Here is a 20,706-nt window from a genome sequence, read left to right as displayed (position 1 = left end):
TTTCAATAAGGTCAAGAAAGTGAAGGCTGTAAATAAAATACACATTTACAAACAGACAAATGGCATTAGGAAACCCAGCTCAGTCCATGCCAAGCTGTTACTGTCTAAATTGCCTTCTTTCTTCCTGGTGTGCAATTAATTTTTGCTTGTGTGTTTGGAGATTGGGGGAAGGGTAATAGCCTAATGGGTAATAATTTTATTTTAGTATTTTGATTAAAGAGACTGAATAACTTGGACCCTGGATAACCATAAGGACTAAAGCCTTATCCATCAAGCTTAATTTCTAGAGAGAAAGTTGTATTTATATTTCTGAAAAAAATTCAGCATTGAGCTACATACAAAGACACCGATGGTTCTGTGCTCAGTTACTTTCTACTTGTGTCCCCACTTTACCATCTTTCCTATTTTTTTTCTTAAATCCTGTATTTGATTATCTACCTTCTGACCTGCCCTCAAGTCTTGAAGGCAAATACTTCATAACCATATGCTCTTTGAAATTGGTGATGAGGACCAAAACCATTATTTGATCACTGCTGGTTTCCCAGGGTCTGCGCAGCCGCCTCCCCTGCCCTGCCCCCCAGCAGCATGCTGGGACCCTAAGCCATTCCTTCCCTTGCCTCCGTCCTCTCTCCGCCCAGCTGCCTTTCCCCTTCTGTTTGAGAATCCAGGTGTCTTTGGAAAAACTTGTCAGTGTTCCTCTCCTGGCAAAGAGTCATTTCCCAGAGGATACACAGCTTATCTTATTTATCTTTATAGTTACTTCCGTGATTTGAAATTTAACTAAGTTAGAATATTGAGGCTTTATTCAGAGGTTGTAAACCTACTTTGTGAGTTTGTAACAGGACTCGGAAAAAACAGTGAAGTATACATGTGCTAGTGTTAGTCAAAACATTTTAAGCTGGAAAACTGTTGTTTTATGAATGAAATCTCATCCCGAACTGAAGTATATAAATCAGATTTTTTTTTTTAAAACCCTCTCTTCATTTTGATGGACTTGAAGATTGGATTGGGTCAGGGCGGGGCCTGCTCCTCAGCAGCCTGCCCTGTACTGACACAACCCAGGCACTGCTCACCCCGTGGCTGGGAACCTCTGTACTGGTGAGTAGCTGCTTCCTTCCAGCATAACTCTAAGAGGATGATCCTTTTGTGACAAAAAAAAAAAAAAAGATTTTATTTTATGAATCAATAAATACCAAAATTTTCTAGTCTACTAAGAGCTTATATAAGAAAGTTCTAGAAAAATGTTCAAAATATGTATGTGTGTGTATATATATATATATTTAGTGTTTATTTAGTATATATGTATATTCTATGTATATGTGTATGTGTACATACATATATATATGAAGGGGAGCACCCTATTCAGGAGTTCTTAACCTGTGTCCCTCCTTCCACCGTGGGGTCCTTGAACTTGGATAGAAAAATTTTATCTATCCAAGTAATACCTTGTTTACTCATTAAGGTATGACTGAAATTTGAAATTTTATAATTATGAATATGGCAGCAAATCACAGTAGTATCAGCAACACCTATGAATCTATCACCAATAACGTTCACAAATATTTTCATGTTATTAGTTTCTCAATATTATTTATGCTTATTGCTCCACAATTATAGTAGTTATTAGATCTGTTGCTAGGTCTTATTTAGTGCGTTAATAAAGAAGCACGTATATTACTGTCAGACATTTTTGATAACTGTATTCCGTAATTTTTTTCGTATTACACATTTTATTTTAGGCGCATGCAAACGTTGTTCTGAAAAGGCATTGTGAGAGGGCTGCGCCAGGTTGCCAGGGGTCCATGATGCAGAAGAGAGGACGCCGCTGATCGAGTAGCATTTGTGCAGGAAAAAATATCTATATATATTTTAAATACAATAGCTGAGGAATTCTTGAATTTGCCTGGGAAACATTTGTTTATCATTTACTACATTTTTTAGTATGCTTATTTTTCAAAAAAAATTATTTTAGTGTTGTTCAAGCACAGTTGTCTGCATTTACTCCCCACCGCCCTCCCCTGATTCTCATTTTTCATGTGCCTTTCACTCCCAGCGCATGTAAGCAGGGGTTATGAACATAGCAGTAACATTTAAAACAATAATGACGAAACCCGAAACCTGATGGGCCACCTTTTCCACATTCTGGTGCCACACATGGTCCAGCACTTGAATATGAGAGTCACTTTCCTTTCGACCAGAAAGTTTTGCCAGCTGAACACCTTTAATAGCAACTTACACCTGACCTTTACACCTGAAGTCTTACCTCACTGGATAGAAAGTGTTGGGAGAAATGACTCCCCATTTTGTCTGTCCCCAAATTTCCTCTTCTCTTGCACAGTAGGTGGCACATAGTGGCACTTAGTAATTATTTATGGAAGGATGGAATGCTTCAGAAGCACATTTCACCTGTGCACAATTTTGCCCTCCCCAAAGCCTGCACTTTCCTAAGGGAATCCAGGTGGGAGGAGCAAAGGCTCTGAGCTCAGAAAGACACAAGTCTGGTCAGACTCCACTCCTGTTCTCCAGTCCTCCCCTGCCTGGAGGGGCCTGGAGCCTGCTTTCCCCAGGTATAAAACAGGAGCAGTGGCTATGAGGAGTACCAGAGGCAGCCTGTGCAAGAGAGCCCCAGACTCCCTTGTCTCCTATTATTGGTAAAATTATAACCTGGACATTGTCACTGGGACCCACACATTTCCAGAAATATTTATGCTTGCTTTTTTAATGCCTCTTCATAAATCACAAGATTTGCATCCCTCAAGGAAGCCAAATTCTGATTAGTAAGTTTGCATAATGGATAAAATGATGAGGGTTTTGACCACAAAATACGTATTATTTTATCAGCAAAATCATAAGCAGTTTGGGAGCCCATAGTGAACCCGCACGGTTGATTGTTCCTCTTGGGATGTAAGTCCCATAACTTTTGCAATCCTGACTTGCCTGCCCTTTGTTGGAAACATTTTTGTTATCTCGCCTAGAATATAGAAGGAAGATTTAAATTTTTAATTCCCAGACCCTAATATGCACAGTGGGGAGTATAGCTTATTTTAGGAAATATCTGCAGTATTGAAAGGTTTTATATAATTAGTTAGGATGCAATGGCAGAAATATTTGTTTAAAATAACATGGTAGCAAATTATTTTCGTTAGTAAACAAACTATCAGATAAATTGCCCCCTAAAATTATTTTATATTTTTACTTTGTTTTTGCATTAGACATACGGATGGATACTTGTCAGTTTTTTATCATATTGAGCTTCATAATTTTGAATAGAAAAACTAAAATTTGAATAGTAATTTTAGGATGCAGCATGATAAGAAATTTGCTATATAACATTGTAGTATAAGAGCACATCTTTATTTGTGTTGAGGAATTTGGAAAAAGTTGAAGTTTTTTCATGAAGCTGCTTCTTTAAATAATCTGATATATTTTTGCCTTTGACAGAAGCATTTGATAGTGCTTCTCCCCCTCCTTAACCTACTGTGAGCTCAGCTGGAATCTTAGTTCTCTGAAATGCAACAACAGCATTATGAATACGAGTTGTTCGACTGTGCTACCGTACACAGTGCCCTCAGGACTTACAGAGGAGTGTACAGTTCCTTGCTGCTAACTAACTGGTCCAGATTGTGCCATTTTTGTATCTTTCTATGTCCCCCGACGCACTGCCACTTTAATGTGTTGCAAGGAGTGTTTTGCTATAGTATTTTTGGACTATAAGACGCACCCCCCATATTTGGGAGGAATAATGGTTGTTATTGCTGCTGTTGAGTTCTGTTCACATTTACACTGGTGAAATATTATGTTATTTATGTTATTAAATATTTTACCACATTTTTTGCTTCAAAATTTTTTCCCTGTTTTCCTCTGAAACCTCGGTGCGTCCTATGGTCCAAAAATACGGTAATTTCACTGCCACTGAAGTGTGAGCCTCAGAGGTCTCCAAGCCTCTTGGGTGAAGGAAAGTGAAGAGTGTGCCACTCAAGGGCTCTTTGTGTCGAGATTTGTTTATGATCAATGTAACTCAGATCACACAAGAGTAGGGTGGACTGAAATGGGGGAAAAAACCCATTAGCAATAATTAGCTCATGGAAGAAATGCCAGGGGCCTGAATTAGATCCATGGGGATGGAAAAGAAGGAAAAAACTCAGGAGAAGTTCTAAAAGGTGGATTTGACAGGAATTGATGATTGTTCACTTATGGAGGAAATAGACAAGGAAATCAGATTTTTAATTGAAACTGTTTGCTACTTTTTAGAATGAAGGATTAGGACATAGCCACTATAGAAAAAAGTCAAAAAATACAATTATGCATAAAAATACCCATAATTGCAATGAATTAGAGGTAGCTTGATTTATGTTTACGTATGTGTATGTATATACATACATCTCAAAGATGGCTAAGGGGATATAAGTAAGCTTAATTAAATCAGTATATTTCTCTATCAGGAAGTTCCACAGGCTAAATTAGACATGTATACTTATATATGTGGTATATACATCTATGCCTTGGGTTCATTGGCATAGTGTCTGTATCTTTGAATACCCTGTTGAGGTGCATTTAAGTTATGTTTAACTTTTGCTATCACAAATAATGTTATGTGAACATTATTGTAGGTAAATGTGTATATACATCTTTAATGATCATTTTGTTAGGATGAATTCTCAGATGTTGAATTATTGGATCAAAAAAGGCATTTGTGTTTTAAAGGTACTTGCTAGACATTTTTACAGCCAACATTTTCACATTGCCCTTCAGGAAGATTATAACGATTTATACTTCAAATAACAGCCTTTCAGCACAGGTGACTGGGTGGGTGGTGATACTGTTAATTGAGTTAAACTACTTATAGAAGAGGAGAACCTAGTTTGTGGGAGGAAAATACTGGTTCAAGTTGGGATGTGGTAACCGAATTATTTTTATTAACTCAGTAGATAGTCAAATTTCTTTGGATTAACTGTGTGCTAATGAAATAAAAAACAATAATAGCGGACAGTCATCAATGTGTGCCAAGCCCCTTGCATGAATTTTCTCAATTCTCCTCACTCTGTATTGACTGGTGCTGAAATCACCCCAATTATATTGGGGAGAAAATTGAGATCTAGAGAACTTGAGCAACTTGAACAAGGTTACAGGGGCTAGTAAGTCGTATGCTAGGAACTCAAATTAATACCCAGGCTTTCTTAACAAATAGATCTTAGAAAAACAGTTTATAGATTAGGTGAGATCAGAGCAATTGAGCTGTATTCTCAGGAAAGCACAGGAAAGAGCAATAGCAGAAGAGTCGTAGGCAAAGGCAATTCTGAAGTGACTAGCCTACCTATTTTTTTTAGCACACTGCTAATTCATCAAACTCTTTTATTTTTTCACTTTCCTCCCTACTTCAAATATTGCCTATTCTTCAAAGCCAAGCTAATATCACTCTTTACCAGTAGGGACTGCCTCGACCACCCTAATACTTCTCTTCTTCCTTCTTCTTGGGTTGCACTTAAAGTCTGCCCATCACCGACCTTTATCACATAATACCTTACACTAATAGGTATTTTGTTAATGTCAGATCTTCCCGAATACACTGTAAGCCAGTTAAGGCAAGTACTTTCAGTTAGGTAGGCTCATCAGCCCTTTTTGTAGTTAGCGTGGACTGATTGTAATCTCATTTCATTTGTGCCAGCCGCAGTCCTATGAGTTTAAAACTCACTATCTGCACTTTGTAGAGGAGGAGGGTCTAAGGCTCAGAAAGGACATTTGCTCGGGTTTATATATGTATATGCCTTTCCTGAGGTGATTGAACATGACTTGAAGGACAATTTGTATTTAGATGGGCAGGAAAAAAAGAGAGAGAGGGCTTCCCTGTTAGTGTTACAACAGGGGAATGGAGAATGGAACTCAGGAAGTGTTGAGTAACAGCTAACGAGTATCCAGGGAGTCAGAACATGAGTGTGCAACCTTCCCTGCAGCTCTAAGGACTGTGGACTTTGTGTCCAGAATGTGAAGCCTTCAAAGGTCATTTTGCTCAGTAGTTTGAAAGCAGTGATTTCATGCCAGCATCCTTTTTTCACGGGTATCCCCGAGTTGGGCAGGGGACCCAAGAAAGCTTCATTAGACCTGTATATTTACCTATCAGGAAGTTCCAGAGACTAAATTAGATACCATATTTATGTGCCTTTTGTAGGCATCACAACTCCGTATGATAACACTTGTTCTCACATTCTTTATCAAAGCTCTTGTCGTCATTGGTGTCCTTTCCCCCATAAAAGAGGAAAAGGAATGATTACTTAAAAAGTCTTCTGTTCAGAAATCAAACTATCGCCCATGGGGAGTGACTTTAAAATGTTGGAGGCCTAAGAACAGAAATCAAGGAAAAGGTGCCCCAGTACTGACTAGTCAGTGGTGAGCAGAGAAGGTGAAGCAGCAGGTCAGTACGCTGGAAGAATAGAAGCCCAGGCTAACACTGATGGAGGCACTGTAGCATGAACCTCGGGGGTACTGAATTTCTAATGACCCTAGCTTTGAAGAACCAGATCAGAATAAAAACTTCAGATTTTAGGACCGCGTGTAGACATGTGTTAAACAAGAGCCAAATCATAACACTGAAATTTATGGAATGTCAAAAATGTATCTTGGTTTGAGAGGAAAAAAAAACCCCAAGCAATTGTTTTGTAGACGCTTGAGTCAAGTTAGACATGTAAGCCAAAATAATTAGTTTTGTTTAAGCTTTGAAGAAACCATCTCGAAAGTAGGCTTGAAGTATATGAAAAAATGAACTTTTAAATTAGATGTTTTTTTAAATTGAATGTTTTGAAAATAAAAATGAGGCTTTTTGGGGGGGAAGTTCTCTATTTCAGTCAGATTAAGATATTTTCCTCTTGCTGGCTAGTTTCATACGTTGTTTGAGGATTTCATACTTGTATCTGCATTCCTCCTTCATTCCCCTTCTCAGATTCTCCCTCCTAAAAAATATTCTTTAAAATGCGAGATCTCCTTGCCTGACAACCTTTTTAAGTGAGAAACATTTTTATCCACTCTGGCCAGATTATCATTTGATAATCTTGTTATGGGCCAAACAATTTATAAACAATTTATAGCAAAAACAAACAAACAAACCACCATATTTATGTGTGACTTAAAGTCAGGGGTTATGAGAAAGTAGAAAAGAAAACAAAAAACAGAAGACAAATGATTTTTTTTTTGCTTAGCATTTAAGCAAAATTGAAAAGTAAATATGATTTACTAATGATTCTGAATATTCCTTCTAAATTCACTAAACTTTAAAGGGAAATTTCACCCAGGTTGTATAAACGTTTCTTTTTTTATAAGAACCTCCGGAAACTCTGCTAGATGTGTTTGACCTCTTAAAGGCAAAATGGCAAAAATGTACTCAGACGAGAAGTGTGTGGATGGCCATTTTATGTCCTTTTATTACCACACTATGGGAACCCACAAACTTCTGGCTAAAATACAGAGTCCCTTACATAAACTGTAAAGTCTGGAACAAGTTGTAAAACAGACATAGTTTAGGGGTTAAAAAATAGTATTAATTTAAAAGAGTATCTTGATTGGCTTTTCTTTTCCTTTTAGCAAATGCAACTACCAGAAACCACACCTTGAAAATAAATATATTTAGTGATACACACACACACGCACCCTTTAAATACATTTCTTTTTAAACCCATCTTTGAATAAAGTGGATGTTAATGTGCTACTTTTAGAATGGAAAATGCATTTACTCGTATGTCTCTGTTCAAATTTATTTCCTGTGTTTTCTTTAATAAGACCAATGTTAACATAGCACAGAAAGTTACTCACAAGACCTGCTGAAATTCTCTTCACAATACCCTGGGTAGATGTTATTAAATGGGGGAGGAAGATTAATGCATTACCTACTAATTCCATGGAGGAGAACATGTATCTTTATTAATGTTAATGGGTTGGTCTCTCATTACGTTATAGAATAATCTGCTCTAGCAAAGGTTTTCCTTCTAAAGAACTTCATAACATTTAAAGGTTAACATGTTAGGTAAAGAACAATATCTTAAGATAAGCGTTTTTATTACAGGACATGATGGGATGGGTTTTATTAAATTACACGATGATTTGAATGGGGAAGAAGAAAAAGTGCATCGCTTCTTGCCCTCAACTTTAATGCCTTTAATCAAATAATGACCTTCTGGAAAATAGTTAATTTTAAGCATTTGGAAAGATCAATACCACTTTGCCACCAAAAAATGGCCTAGACGATGAAATTTGATGTATTTAAAGTATCATTTCACCCTTTTAACCTAGTAAATAATTTAAAATGCTTTCAGTCTTGCTTTGCCACTGTTTTATTTCTCACTGTTCAAAGTGTTACAGTTGTTCTCGAAAAAAGGTTCAAGTTCGTGTGTGAAGCCTCCAGGCCTTGGACCCAGAAGTGGGGCTGTTCCTCCATTAGGCCCCCTCTGCGGCAGGGTCCCTGAAGAAGTCGCCTGTTTTAATGCTGTGTTTGAGGCAGGGCGTGGAGAACAGAGAGGGGGTGGAAGTGGAACCCTTCTGGCACGTTAAAGGGGTGGCTCAATGCATCCTCAGTCACTTTCTGTCTTTTGTGGCATCTTTAGACATTCATTCTAAAGGCGAAAGAATCCGTGGCTCTGACAATTAGAACCTACCCCATCTCCCCAGCTTACAGAACACTGATAGGAAATTAGCCTTCAGTGCTGACAGCTTTGTAAATAAAAAAAAAAATTGCCCTATATTAGCATGTTTGTGGGCAGATTAAAACTGTCTTCATTAGCATAAATAACACTTACAGATTCTTTTAAAAGTAGAAAATTATTTGCTGGATGATAATTTGCTAGCTTTATAGTTACTTGTTGTTCAGAATGTACTCATTCAAAGTGCCTAGCGTAGTTTAGTCTAAAATACCGAAATTTTTTTGTGCTAGAAGTACTATTTAATGGATTATGTACTTAATCCTTGTTCCTACTACTTGGTAAAATGTAATTCATGCTTCCCACTAAAATGTTTGTATCAAATACCTCCCTATATAGATTGATTTCTTTTAATATCATATATTATTATACTATGTGCCCCAGAGATTGGAACGAAATACTTCTGCAAATAACACATAAAAGATGGAGGGATAAATACAGACTATAAAATGTTTTGCTTTTTACAACTCAAATTACCATTCTATTTTTTAAAATGTATTTTTCCTTCTTAGTTGTAGCAAGAATTACTTGTCATTTTCTTTTTCTTTATAGCTCTTGGGTTTAAAATGCATATGTATATAATAATCATATATACATATCTGTATATTACATTAAATGACTTTTTTCCTCAGAGAATATAGAAGTCTGTTTTCCCCTGGAAAACTAACTGTGTGACATGCTCCCCAGCTTTGTCACAGCCCCGGCTCTGAAAGGTTGCTCTTTTTATGTGTGAGACCGTATAGGTACAAGAAATTCATTTGAAATGAGGTTACTTTCCTGACTAAATTAAAATCCTGCACGCCCCTTATGCGTTAGAATGTTAGAAGTGAGTTGACTTGAATTAACTGTTCTATAAAGAGTGCAGTGGAAATCAGAGATTGAGTCTGGTTGGAAATTAGCAGCTGAGAGATGGAGGTGCCAGGATTTTTATTTAAATGTGGTACAACAAGATTCTGTCAGTAAAGCACGTCATTAGAATACTGAGTTTAGAACTGCTAATTTTTCCTTTAAAATGAGCATACAGTCGTGTGTTTCATGGACCATAATAAATTGCCATTGTGTTGCCATCGAGTTTGTTTTGCTTTTTGTCAGTATTGGTTTGGCAGTCATTCTGCGTTTTTTCTTTTCCTCTCCCCTCCCCTCCCCAATCTTATAGTTCTTTAATAGGTCCCTAACCCAAACCAGTCAAAAGAGTGTTATTTATTTCATGCAGTCTTAGCTTTAGCATCTTCTCCACCCCTTTTCTTGCTCACGGTGGCAAGACCTTTACAGATGGTTCTTGGTTACTCTAAAGTACACAACGGTATTTCCTCTGTGGCAGATGGATTTAAGACTTTTAGTTCTCAATAAATGTAGGTTTACAATACATAACTTTACAGGATTTGTGTCGTATGTAACAGGTTTGAACATATTATCTCAGAATTCATCTGCATGGCATTTTCAGCTTATTCAGGGTCCATGCCAGTTTTTTTAAGTAATAGGGGGAGCGCGGTGATGGATAGCAACAGCTCAAGGCGTGATTTTGAATAGAAACAAAGGGTTTAGAACAGAAGGTGTCAAATTAAACTTTGTCAGTTTGAAAAGTAGTAACATCCTGAAAGTTTTACTAATTTATTTACATGTGGCCACTGTTTATATTTTGCCCTCTTTATATGCAGTGTAATATTGCTTGGCAAATTTACTACATTTGAAGTTTAGGTTGTTCCTTGTACCATTTCAGTTTTCAGAGAATAGATCGGGGCCATTATTTTAAGGTTTGTTAGTCTTCTGTCTTTTCTGCGGTTCAGAAGAGTTGTCCCTGAATGCAATTTTGAGAGTAGTTCCCTACGCCCACCTATCATCTTACGGTATTTCAGATCTCAGAGACCTCTGTTATAAAGGTAATTGTGTTCACATTTTTCAGTCCTTGTCTCCTCTACCAGGTAAATCTATAAATTTATCATGAAAAAACTAATACAGTATAGGGGAATCATTATTTTCTTATTTGTTAAATATTAACAGATATTCCGACAGGTTCAGTTTCTTCTCAAATTTATATGCTCGAACAGAATCACTTATGGAAAAGTCACCTAGAAGACGGTATAAAGGAATTAGAAATCGTTTGGCTTTTTTAGTCACTTTCTGAAAAAAATAGATTAGATTACTGTCATCATTAATAGAATCTCCATCGACAGGATTTGAGGTAGTTGGAATATTCCGTTATTGGGATAGTATTAGAAAAATTAATCTTACTTTTGCTGGTGAAAAATTGGGGATGGGCCAATTTATTTCTCTGCTGACAGAACCAGAGTGTTACAATATGCTTTCCACTGCTTTTTAAGAGATACGCACATGAGGAAAAGCAACACCCCCCTCCCCTCGCCTTTTTGTTTTTTTGGAATATCCTTGTAGAACTAACAGTTCCCAGCTGCACCGTTAAATATTTTTCTAAGAAGCATCTGATTTCAGTCTCTTGAAATCGTCGTGTTTCTTGAAAGGCTAGCAGAGACATGCTTCAAACTTATAATTCATCAAATTATTTTTAGATAAGGAATTAGAAGTATTATTTAAGGGCAGAGGTTAATAGCAAACTACTGGAAATGTTATGTTAGTCATGGGCAATTAATAAAAATAAGGATCTATCTCATAAGTACAGAGGCACAGAAGTGACAATATGAGCAAAATATTTGTTGAATGAGTCAGGGCTCTTTTTCTGAAATATTTGTTAAACCAGCGTGAATGTGATTGTTTAGGAATTAGCTATCATTATTAGCCATTTTAAAAGAACTAATGATTTTCTTTTCCAAAGAACATCTGTGATCCACATGTTTTTTCACATATATCCAAGTGCTAACTGAACTCTGCATTAAAAAGTTTCTAAAGCAAGCTTTTCTTACATGAATTGTTCTTAATTTAACTTTTAACAATTTTTAGTTACAAGCATTCGTTTCTAAAAAAATTTTTCTTAGATGCTCAATGTTTAGCACTTAACTGCAATGATAGAAGACTATGTAAAAAAAAAAAACTTTTCTGTTTGAACCTTCTGACATCTCTTGAAAGAGAAATAAAATTGTACCGCGGGCTGCCTTTAGGCAGGGGGCCTGCCGTTTGTCATAGCCAAAGGCTGCACACCAGGAGGACAGCGACACAGTTAAGGTTTAGGCCTACAGGAGGGTGTGTCTAAAACCTTCACGGCATCACAGCTTAGAGTGAAATAAAGAAATAACTTAGATGTAGGAAAATGGGAAGTATTTTCATGGCTTGTTAGATAGCAAGTATTTACCAGTAAGAGCTAAATAACCACATCCAGGCACCTCCCCTTGGCTAGTTCTAAAAATCAGGTAATAAGGAAACTGCACTTTATCCATTCACATCCAAATAATTTAGTTGAAATGCTCAAGAAGCTCCTTTGTCTTAGACCGAGTTCCCTAAAGCAGCACCTAGAAGGGGGCATTGGGTGCCCTGGATTTGATGAGGGACCTGGAAGGAGCAAGGAGGATAGATAGGGTCCAGTAAGAATGTGGTCCAGGTAAAGTCGGTATTCGTGTCAGAGGTAGGGCGGTCTCTAGAAAGTGAATCGAAGGGTAGATGAGTGATGTCACTTTGGAGTTAGGGGGCAGAGGCTTTGTACCACTGGGTCACCCAGCCATGGCCACCTTGGGTGAGGGGGCCAGGGAGGATGTGGAGTCACAGCTGTCCAGGCATCTCTGGGTGAGATGGCCCCAAGACAGTTCTCCAGAGAAGTGTGTGGCTGTAAGCTCTTAGCAGGCAGCACAGCAGCTGGCGGCAGTGACCTTGGCTGGGAAGAGGGTCTGGATAGGGTGCTCCCCCTTCCTCTCGACTCCATTCCTTAGTGTCCATCATGGCAGCCAAGATGAAGAAGGTCTGAGATGGTGATTAGAAAATGCTAGACAATGTACTCTGTTAGACCGCTCGGTTTTTGAGAGATGATCTGAGGATCAACAGTTCAACTTTAGGAGGTATTAGTAAGATTCAGATTTTAGCATTCATTGGGCATGTCGTTCTTTATTCAGGAAATCTGATAAAATTGATGCTTGACAAATCATAGTGTATAGTGCAGTAGGCAGAAAAACAGACTCCAAGGTCTCTTGAGAATTCTTCTTATGCCCAGTCTAATCATCATGCTTTATTTTGGACAAAGGGCTTGCTCACACAGTTGTTACTCATCCTTTCTCTCTTTACGGAAACTCACTCATACACACACACACACACACACACACACACACACACACAAATATTTACACAGAGTTTCCTTTCTGATGCAAAAATTGTGAACTTTGGAAGCCCTTTTAGAAGAATTATTCTCAAAATCTGTCCTGTCTCTTCTTAAATACCTTCAGGACCTCAGGTAGCCACTCCTCAGACAGGAGGGTAGGCAGGACTGCAGCACATTCAACTTTGCTTTTCTCCTGTTTCACACATCACAGAGTCCGTGGTAAATGTGTCTTGCCCCTGGAGTCTGAAAAATATCACCCTCCTTTAAGATGCAAGTCTGAACATTTATTGGAAACAGAGCCTGCCTCCTCAGCGGCCACAACTGTTCTCTTAACAGGTTTTTTAAAAATGTTAAGGCAGATTGGAGTGTTTTAAGCTTATGAAAAAAAAAGTTAACTTCACAGGGTTTTTCCTTTTTAAGCTCTTAATGGAAATTGTCGGGCCTCGCCCTGCCCACCCCATAGGCACGAACTGACCTATCGTTCCCTTGTCTCTAAGGGGTGGCTGTGTGAGCTGTTACGTTGGAAAGAAGACCCCTCTCCAGAAAACAGGACCCTGTGGGAGAACCTCTCCATGATCCGAAGATTCCTCAGTCTTCCTCAGCCAGAACGTGATGCCATATACGAACAGGAGAGCAATGCGGTGCATCACCATGGCGACAGGCCGGCCCATATCATCCACGTTCCAGCAGAACAGCTCCAGGTTCGTTTACCTTGGCCAATTCAGTGTAGCACTGGGTAAACAGAGCTTTAAACTCAGCAGGGATATTAGCGTCACTCTTCTTCCCGGCAGTCTAAGCACGGGCTTTTTAGCAAGCGATAGCAGTACACTGCCGTCTCGCTCAGGGGGATGAAAGGAAAATTAACACTTTCTCCAACATGGGTTTTGTGTTCCTCTCCTCTCGTCTCCCCACCCCCAAAGTGGCAGGAGAACCCCCTTTTACACTTCTTGTTCAGCAAGCATGTCTTTGTTAAAATTGGGTTGTTTTGTGCACAGGAGCTTACATTCTTCAAAATCAGAATTTAAACACACCGCCTTCACTTTTTAAAACGGATACCCCTACTGCCCCCGAGGACAGGAATTACCGCTGTTTTCTGTAGAGGAATTTTGTAGAATTACAATTTCATACCTTGGTTTCTGTCCCAAAGGAGCGGGGGAGGGAAACCTAACTGCATTCTTGATTCTGACTCCTGGGCCCTTCCTGCCCCGCATAGTTATCTCCTTGCACCCTCCTGGAAGACAGGTGAGAGGTGAGTCACGCCGGCTTGTCTCTCCTTCAGAACCCCCCTCCCACCACCCTTGGGAAAAGGGAGTCTAGAGGCCTGCTGCCCCCCTGTACCAGGGTTTGGTGCTGCTCCTCAGGTGAGCGGGCACTAGTTACCTTTGCCAGCAAGAAATGGACACAGAGAAGGGGACACTGTGGCTGAAAGACTTGCTCTCTTGGTGAAGATACTCACTTTGAAAGGACATACTGAACATGGCAGTAGACAGTGACTGCCAACAGAGCCTTGTACCTAGCTTGTCCTGTCGCGGGACTTGTCTCCCATCACCCACGGAGGAGACTCCCCTATGGATTTAGATATGAAAGCCCTGGGATCAAGTAGTTATTGGTACCCTTATGGCCTCGATTGCTTAGGAAGTGTATTGAAATTGAACTTGAGCTTTATAATTCATTAGCTTTCCCCTTTAAGGAAAAATGCCATTGCCTTCCAGAGCCCTAAAATTCCACTGCCTTTGGTGAATCACCTTCATTATTTCTCGGTATTGCTGTTAAAAAAAACCACACATATAGCTAAAAACAATAATAGGGTTATCCATCCACTAGGAAAAAAATCTTTGAGTGTGTATTAAAGATAAATTGAAAAAGAGAATCTCTTAGGGTATCAAGCACTAAAATAATTTTGAAAGCCTGATAAACTTAATGTTTAGCAAAAACAAAAAAGAGAAAGATATACATAAAGTAATAAAAATAGAACTTGTTTGAAAATGTAAATCGTTTTTACTAAAATTGCTTCTTAGGGGGATAAAAGGTAATGTGTAGGCGCAGTAGGAATGCTCTGATATTTTGCCGCTTACTCGGGACAATTTGCTTTGCTGGTAAGAGTTACGGGTAGAGAGTACAGGTACGTGTGTGGGTCACACATTTGTTCTGTGTAATTGTGTATGGAAATTACAGCACATGTACGGATACTAATTATGAAACAGTGTCTGTGTACACTAAATTAAAATCCTAATCACATCCGAGTTTACTGTAGACAAAACAGTACGCCAGCCATTGTGCGGTGGATTGAACCTTTATTTTTTCCGTAAGAAAAACTTGCCCTGTCAGCTTAGTGCGATTCTGAACTGTCAGGCAGCAAATTCACAAACGTGAGAATCTCACGAATCCTCTGGACTCATAAGAGATAATGCTGAAGAAGAGCGGAGGACTGTCTGTATTATTTTCAATTTAAAGAAAACTTTCTATGCTTCACGATTCATCCACCCTGTGACATGGGGCAGAACATACATTTCTTTCATGGTTCCATAGCTCACTTTTCTAAAATGCCTTTGAAATCCTTCTCTGTCTTCCTTTAAAACAACGGTTAATTATTTACATCATAATTCCCTTTGCTTACATTCGAGTTTGCTGGGGAGCCTGGTGAAGTTCATGGCTCCGATTTTCAGAGCGCTGAGTTTTCCCTTCAGTGACCTGGTGTGAAAATCCAGATTCAGGAGCCCTGACCTCCGAGATGGAGGCCTAGTAGACCGCCCCCCACCAGATGCCTTTCTTCCTTCCCATCATTTTGGGTTTTTTTCTCCCTTTAATGCTGTGGGCCATTTAGCTGGCCTGCCTTTTAGGCCCAAGTCTTTTGTCTCCATCAAATTAGCTAGCCAGCCATGGGATCCCTAAGCACGTGCTCCGTCGGTGTAGCCGGCTGCATGCGCGCCTGGGAGAATGCGGAGCTCTGACTGTCTGCCTGTTCCTTTCCAGCAGCAGCCCCAGCCCCAGCCGCAGCAGCCGGCCCCGCCGCCCCCGCAGCCCCAGGCGCAGCAGCCGGCGGGCCCCCGGCTCCCCCCGCGGCAGCCCACCGTGGCCGCGCCGGCCGAGGCCGAGGACGACAGCCGCCAGAAGACCCGGCCACGAACAAAGATTTCCGTGGAGGCCCTGGGAATCCTCCAGAGTTTCATCCAAGACGTAGGCCTGTACCCAGACGAAGAGGCCATCCAGACTCTGTCTGCCCAGCTGGACCTTCCCAAGTACACCATCATCAAGTTCTTTCAGAACCAGCGGTATTATCTCAAGCACCATGGCAAACTGAAGGACAACTCCGGCCTGGAGGTGGATGTGGCCGAGTACAAAGAAGAGGAGTTGCTTAAGGATTTAGAAGAGAGTGTCCAAGATAAAAACGCTAACACCCTTTTCTCGGTGAAACTAGAAGACGAGCTAGCGGCGGAAGGGAACACAGACGTTAACGCGGACTTGAAAGACTGAGATAAAGAGTATTATTTTCATTCAACAGTGCCACTGGTATTTACCAACAAAATGAAAATCCACCTGTATTTGCTCAGAAAACCTTTGTTGCTCATGGTTTGGCCAACGAATCTTCAGAGAGTTGCACAAACAGGAAAGTGGAGAAAGGATAATACAGACTGCACTAAATGTTTTACTCTGTTTTACAAACTGCTTGGCAGCCCCCGGTGAAGCATTGAGGATTGTTTGGTATTAAAAATTCAAATTTGCGTTCACGGGACGCACCAAGGTGTGTACCCCGTTAGCATGATACCAGTGATTTTTAAAAATAATTATTATTATTCTGGAGCCTCAAACAAGCATTATAACTTCTGTGATTATCATTTCCTTCCTTTAATTATTTCTGTAACACTCCACACTGATCTTTGGAAACTTGCCCCTTATTTTAAAAAGAAAAAAAAAAGAGTTTGTTACTCTATTGTATGTTACAAAAGAACTATAAGACTGTGGAATGCAGTTTAAAGATGACATATGCCAACAAATGCCTTGTATTATATGGCACTGCCGTAATTCAAATTTGTTTTTATTTTGGAAATAAAAGTTCACTGTAATTTTTTTCATTCTCATTGTTACATGATTTTTTTTAAAAAAATGAAAAAATGTGAAACACAATTTAGTCCTCATTATTTATTTGTAGATCCTGCAGCATCATGTTGTAATTAATTTTTTGGAAGTTTCCGTTAAATGTAATATTGCTTCTCTTGTTACCATACTGATTCTTTTCTATTTATAAATGTATTTTGATGGGCAGTAAAACAAAGTGTCTTAAAAGTTTTAAATAGAGAAAATGTGCTTTACACAGTTGCCTATAAAAAGTGCTCTATGTTATCCAAGCAATTCATACTATAAGCTTCACTCTTATTGTTGTATGCAATTTTTACTATCATGCAAATAAGCTTAGGTAAATAAAACTAATAGATCACCTTAGAAAATTATGCAATTAATGTGAAAAGAATTGATGTTTGCAATGTGTCTTCCTTTGGTTTACAATCAATTTTAAAGCTACATCTGTATAAAATTTCTGTATAAAGGTGTATTTCTTTTTTATGAGTTTATGGCTATGAAAACACCAGCTATTTTGTTGCAGCTGGCTGTTTTTATAAGTGTACCACAATTTTCTTTATGCAGAAATGTTCTGATTAGGAGTGGTTATTGACTGTAACTACACAATTAAAATTGTTTGTATGGTATGACACCGTAGGGTTTGTCTGCTTATGTGAAGTAACCTTAAAGAGTCAAAGACGGCCCTCCTAGTTAGGTGCATGTTATTACCTTCCTGATATATTACTGATTTTAAAAAGAGCAATTGAAAAGTCACTCAAAACACTGTAAATTCAAGTCACAAACACATGCTCATATTTTAAGTATAACTAATGAAGAGAATAACCTATTTTAGGTTAACATTTTGCTTAATAAACAGATAGCAGGTTGGTCTAAAGACTCGCCAAAAAAAACAACAAAAACATAAATCCAGTCTCTGGCAGTTATGTACTGAGGATGGATTCATCTGCATTAACTTCACAATACTTCAATATGGCAACACTTTTTTAAAGCTCTAATGCACAGATATTTTTAAAGGCCACTAATAGTAACATAAAATAAGTATGGAAAAATGGGCCTTCTGTATAAAAACTCCTTAATAAGCAGTGTATTTTTCAAAGTTATAAATGGAGTATAAGTTAACTCAGTTTATTTGGTTGTATATGTCATAACTATAAGAACCACATGAAGGAAATAAGAATAACACACCTGGAATTTAAACACAGTCTTCAAGATAGAAAATTAGGTGTGCTAATAGTCACAGGATTGAGGCCAGGGTTGCAGTTTTTGATTTTTTTATAATTACTTTATATTTTGCTTCCTGTTTTGAAAGGGTTCCTAGATGTTAGTTAATAGGTGTGTCTGGGTTCCTTAAAACCTGGTTCTGAAACGGCCCCTTCTTCTCCTGCCATCGCCCTAGGTCCTGATAAGCTTGTGGGCAGGCAACTGGGCTGCTTTGGTGCTGAACTTTTACGTAGGAAGCTGAACCGGTATCATTGAAACCTCCCAGTTCAATTTTAAAAAGTACTGTTTACTTTTGAAGTGTGGCTGAACTACCCTGAAAGCAGCTGGTTTCCTGCAAACTTAAAAATTGAAAAAGTTTTTAAGTGAGAAAACTTAAAACATTCTTGCTCACGAGACTTTAGAAAAGCATTTGAGCAGAAGGAGCTTGAATTAAAAGAGGTTAGATTTCATGTATTAAAAAATGACTAGAAATTAGTATGCCATGAAGTTTTTAAGAAAACTATCTTCCTGCCCTGGCTGGTGTAGCTCAGTGGATTGAGCGCGGGCCTGTGAAGAAAACTATCTTCCTCTTTCTTTTCTCTGAGTTTAAGGAAAAACCTAGAGCAGAGAGACTATTTTTTTAACCAGCCAACACTTAACATAAGGTGTCAGAGGTGTGAAATTTAATATTTTAATGGGAGGAAAGAATGGGTTGCAAAATAAAAATTTCCCATTCCCAATAATCTAACTTTTGAACTGGCATTCTCAGTGAATTGGTGAGTATGTATAAGAAATCAACAATATTAACAAAATTCTTACTTAGGTCCTTTAACTTAAACACCATAATTTTACTAATATGGTATATTAAACCAAAAAAAAAAAGCACATGTCAGTAAACACTCAAGGTGATGCGTAGTGCGTAAAATTGTTTTCAGGAAAGATGGCACATTTTCAAAAAGATCTGTCTGGGTGACCTTCCACATTGCTCCCCCCAAGTCATTATTGCGCACACCAGTCCCCTTGTTGCCGGTGGCTATGGCAAATTCCTTGAACAAGCTTCATTGTGTCCAAGTTTATCAGAGACTTTCTAGAAGCAGGGCATGATAGAGCGCTTCGTGCTGTAAGACCTTAGCAGAGTCAGGTAGTTTACGGGTAATATTCAACCTTGTACATCTGAATCTGTCATGGATTCCTTCCCTCAGCACTTTGCCACTAATTTGTATTACACTCTGTGGCCATATAATACTTGCACATTATGCAAAAAATAATGTTGATAGTATCTCCTTGGCACAAAATATGCAGAGTTGACACACACCCTTTGAAAACCAAGGTAACTAATATGTATGTGTGCCCTACTTGTCTGGCACTGGGTTACAAAGTCTGTACATATTGTATATAAAATGTGTATAGATTAACATTTAGTCCTAATGAACTTAAACAAACTGTTTTTTCCAAGTAGTGATATCTGTATCTGTGCTTATCTAAAATATATAGCTTGAGTAGAAAATATTTTCAAATGTTTCAAGATCGAGTGAAAAATGACAATCCCATACATTCCATTATTAAATTATGCCCTGTTCCCTATTGTGATCAGCTGATATTAAGGTCTTTGATTGTCACAATAACACCAATAAATGAGGTATTCTGAACTGCCTGGTAATATTTTCAGAAAAGAGCAATTAAAATGTATATAACCCTATTAAATAGCCTATAGAAATAGGACTATTGTGTTAAAACAAGCTAGAAATTTGCATGATAGTGTGGAAACCGATGGAGTTCCAAAAATATTAATTATATCTAGAATATGAGAAGATACTGATGCTATAATTTACTTTATAAATAAATATTTTTCACTTTTTAAGGGGGTATATTATGAATTCGGTGTTTCTTCTGAGGCAATCCTTTCAATGTAAATACTACTTGCATGTCCTTTGACAAAGGCCAAGCTACAATCTATTAACATACACGTTTTTGATAAAATATAAAGTACCCTTATTACAGAAATGTGGAAGGTGTATGTCCATAATACTATACCTGTTTACAATACCAAATGTTAAATAAAATAGTTTGGAATCACTGTTTAAAAGATGAGCAACATTTTTCAGCCTTTCTTACATTACTTACGTGGATCATCTATATTTCCAAATATAACTTTATCCAAATAATTCCACAACAGCTCCATTATAGCTTCTTGCTTATTAACCAAGGTTGTGTATTAAGTCACTCTTCTACCTACTATTTTCAGCTGCTAATTGACCAAGATCAAAGGGGCATGAGCTGGGCCCTGTTCTCTGTGATGAGGTGGTTGATGAGGGAATGCACTAGACCAGTAGGTTGTATTCTATTCGTTGCCTTGCAAAATAAACACTTGGCAAGGAAACTCTAAAGTGACCTATTTTGCACTAAGTTAAATGTTAGGCGTTATTTCTTCATTGCAAGTTGAATTTGCTATTATCAAATATTTGCTTTTTATGGTATCCACATAAGCTTTCAGTCGTGATAGTCCCTAATTCATGCCCTTAGGCCCACAAA

The 20,706-nt window shown here is 38.4% G+C and overlaps 1 protein-coding gene across 7 annotated transcripts in view; it reads left to right on the top strand.

The window, feature by feature from the left end:
- SATB1 (SATB homeobox 1) overlaps window positions 1-20,205 on the top strand; it is a 99,106-nt gene extending 78,901 nt beyond the window's left edge. For 5 of the 7 annotated variants that reach the window (XM_037061369.1, XM_037061368.1, XM_037061365.1 and 2 more), the window contains 2 exons: window positions 13,395-13,598; window positions 15,871-20,205. In XM_037061369.1, coding sequence (XP_036917264.1) covers window positions 13,395-13,598; window positions 15,871-16,371 — 705 coding nt within the window. In that variant the 3' untranslated portion in view covers window positions 16,372-20,205. The remainder of the gene's footprint in view (window positions 1-13,394; window positions 13,599-15,870) is intronic. The other 2 variants (XM_037061370.1, XM_037061367.1) reach the window with 2 other exon arrangements.
- Window positions 20,206-20,706: the final 501 nt, after the last annotated feature.

Source organism: Sturnira hondurensis, unplaced genomic scaffold, assembly GCF_014824575.4.
Source record: "Sturnira hondurensis isolate 20B ecotype Veracruz unplaced genomic scaffold, ASM1482457v3 Scaffold0013299, whole genome shotgun sequence".
In the NCBI taxonomy this organism is placed as follows: domain Eukaryota; kingdom Metazoa; phylum Chordata; class Mammalia; order Chiroptera; family Phyllostomidae; genus Sturnira; species Sturnira hondurensis.
This window is presented reverse-complemented; position numbering and strand designations above follow the sequence as displayed.